A 3,423-nucleotide genomic window follows, 5' to 3' on the forward strand; every position below is an offset into this window, starting at 1 on the left:
CACTGCTCTTCTACATCTCTTCCCTTTAAGGGGTGCAACAGCGAACACCTTCTCGCGTTCCCCCTTTGCACCCCTCTTTCTCTTATTCAAATTCTTTGAAAACCTAAGAGGAGCATCTTCGTCCTCAGTTGATGTGTCAGGTGCTGGTGGAGGAGCATCCTCTGATTGCTTTATTTTCCTTCCAGTGTCCTCTCTTAGAGTGTCTGTTTCCAAACAATCCATTTGAAGTATAAATATTAAGAAAACTTAGCCCCATCTATCTAAACTTAACAATCAATCTGTAACCCTAACAACTGATGCCTAAACATATGATGAAAAAGTTGCTAACCTATACAAGTTTACGTCTTCGTATCATGTCCTGCAGAATGGACATTATCCACCGGCGTTATTTTCCTTCTAGTTTCCTCGCGTTGAGTGTCTGTTTCTAAAAATATTCAGAGTATAAATAATCAAAAACTTAACAATCAATACATAGAAATAACAACCAATCTCTAACGTATAGTGCAAAAGCGAGCTGACCTGTACAAGTTAGCAGTTCCTTCACTGGCTTGGACACATTCTCTCCCTCGTTTATTTCTTCTTTAAAAGCCGCATCAATACGATAGTCCTCTGGTGGAGGTACTTCCCCTAGCGGAGCATCTTCACTCTCCTTATTGATATCAGAAAAAATGATGGTGGATGGGCTCTCCCTATTGGAGGGTGCTCGCTCTCCTTATTAGCTTCATCAAATAATGATTGATTAACATCCCCCTCGTACTATATATCAATGCCACCCACGGTGCGTGGAGTGTCTGATTCAAAAAATAAACAAATGAGCTTAAGTACTTCATTGTCAAAAAAAAAAAACATAGCATGAGTTACATAACCCTAACAACTAACCCAAATACTTAACAATCAATCTCTAACCTTGGCAATAAATCTGTAACCTTAATATTAGATCCATAAAGTTAACAATAAATTCTTAACCTTAACAAAAAATCCATATACTTAACAATCAACCTTTAAACATAACACGCTAACGCAATTACAAGCCACATCTAACCTGTACAAGTTTGCAGCTCCATCAATGAACCAGACACCAATCCCGTAGGCCTCTTTTCCTTATATATAGAGAGGGTTCTGGATCGTGCTTCGCTTAGTTCCTCTCTCAGCCTTCTATTTTGAGCAAACAACTTAGCCACCTTCACATAAAGAGCACTTATCTTTACACGGTCGGCAGCAATCATACCCTTGAATTTATTATCGTTATCACGATGTAATGCTTTGTTCATTGATGCGATGCTCTTCCAGTAGATCACTTGCTGAGATAATTCCATTTTCTTAACTGTCTCATTTAGCTGCTCGGCGTCTTCATCAATATCCTGTGGCATCACCTATGCAATGGACAAATAGAGTATTATTAAAAGGATTAATTAATTAAAAAACAAATAAAATTCACAACTGCTAAATTCTTACATCTACATCAATTGGGATGTCATCTTCTGCTCCTCTCTTCTTCTTGTGAAGAAGGTGTCTTCGGCCACGCGTCCTGCCGGCATCTACTGCAACCGGTCCCTTAATCATCCTCTTCTCTCTCTCTCTCTCATCTTCTCTTCCTCTTTCCCCTTCTCCTTCCCTCACAAACCGCCCTTGATTCTTTGAAATTGCCCATGTTGCTATGGAAGCTTTATCGTAGTTTTGCTTGCTTTAGCTACAACAATGGCCAATCTCAAAGAATCAGTAACCTCTCCAAGTCTCACCCAATTTGTGAGGGGAGGCCTCATCGTACATCCAACTACTGGCTTCTTGATGCCGGTAAGTTCATAGTAGCACAACTGCATGTTAAAGAAATAAAAACTTAACAAACACCCTTATCCTTAACAATTAATAAGTAACCCTAATAATAAAAACGTAACCTTAATAACCAAACTGTAACATTAACAACCAAACCGTAACCTTGACAACAAAACTGTAATATTAACAACTAAACCCTAACCTTCACAATCAGTAATAAAAGACATGATTACTTACACAAACTAGCAGGGTACACCCTTGTAGATATAAAGTCGTCTTCCCTGGTTCAGGACCCTTCAGTGCCATCTCTATCGCGTCAGATGTCTCACTGAATATATAGGTCCCCAAGTAGTGTTATTGACCTGTTCGATGCTGTCGACGTACTTGAATAAATGCCTAGGAACACCAGAAACATTGCTTGGATACCAAATCACGCTCAGCTGATGGAGGATCTGTAGCAGGACAAAGTCCTTCACATCTCAACGATCAGCCGATAGTACCAGCTTCAAGAGCAGTTGTTCCACATTGCGTCTGGTGGGGTCTCCTTTAGGGGGAGCTATACTACTAGCACCCTCGGCCTCGGGTTTGTTAAAAAACCTGGATCAAATCCTATTTTTCCTATCCCGGTTGTGGTCAACATGAAGCCCCTCATTGGAGAACCATGTATGCTCCATTACCCACTCAAGGTTGAATGAGCAAGCGATCTCTTCTCTATCATTCCTATCAGTGAAGATGAATTTATTCCTTTTCTTGTCCCACTAACTCAAAATATGCTCAAATGTGGGAAGATCGACACCAGGTGGGCCAAAATGGACGTAGTGTTTGAATACACTATCTTCATAGGCCGCAAAGTGCCTTGGCTCCATATGCTACACCAAACTCCGCATGAAGTCATGATAGGCACTGAAGCTGGTGGTGGGCCGCAACATAATAGTTGGCTTTGCCCTTTTTCTACATAACAAAAACACAAGACATAAGCATTTTTGAAAATAATCAGTAAACATAACAACTATGCTGTAAACTTTACGGAGAAACCAACAACCTTAACAACAACCCCGTAAACTTAACAACCAAAGCCTAACCTTAACAACCAAACAACAACCTCAACAATAAAAGCATGAACCTTGCATGTTAACAGTAACCTCAATAGCTAACGTACACCCGTAATTTTGGACCTTCCCACCAAACTAGGAGAATTATCAATAAAACCATAACCTTAACAACATAAAACTTGCGGTAAAAATTACCTTTTGGGTGCTGCCACGTGCTTCTCTTTTTCTCCTCTCTGTAGACCAAGGAGCGCTCTAGTGGCATCGTGTGCTGCCACGTGCTTCTCTTTTTCTCCTCTCTGTAGACCAAGGAGCGCTCTAGTGGCATCGTTGGACGTGGCGGTGGTGCCAGTGCTGCCCTCTAGACCTTCACGGGGGCCTACACTTAATTTTAAGGTGGACTTCTGGGTTAAGAATGACTGGTTGCGATGTCCTCTAGAACATTAGTAATCATAACTTCAGCATCAAATTCAGTACGCACTGTAGTTGTCTGGACTCTTTCTGAGATTTCGAATTGCTGGACGTCATCGCTTTCACTATGTCTGTGGTCGGCATGGAGGCTTACTTTGGGGGTTGAATTGCCATCTATTTTAATCCCTTT

General features: G+C 41.0%; 1 protein-coding gene across 1 annotated transcript in view; it reads right to left on the reverse strand.

Moving 5' to 3' along the window:
• LOC109835149 (pentatricopeptide repeat-containing protein At1g71490-like) overlaps nt 1–1,563 on the reverse strand; it is an 8,750-nt gene extending 7,187 nt beyond the window's left edge. The window contains exons 1-5 of the mRNA XM_020403138.1: nt 1,456–1,563; nt 1,043–1,373; nt 907–926; nt 520–649; nt 15–203 (exon numbers count right to left, since the gene is read on the reverse strand). Of these exons, the coding sequence (XP_020258727.1) occupies nt 15–203; nt 520–649; nt 907–926; nt 1,043–1,373; nt 1,456–1,563 (778 nt within the window). The remainder of the gene's footprint in view (nt 1–14; nt 204–519; nt 650–906; nt 927–1,042; nt 1,374–1,455) is intronic.

This window comes from Asparagus officinalis, chromosome 3 (genome assembly GCF_001876935.1).
Source record: "Asparagus officinalis chromosome 3, Aspof.V1, whole genome shotgun sequence".
Classification (NCBI taxonomy): Eukaryota; Viridiplantae; Streptophyta; class Magnoliopsida; order Asparagales; family Asparagaceae; genus Asparagus; species Asparagus officinalis.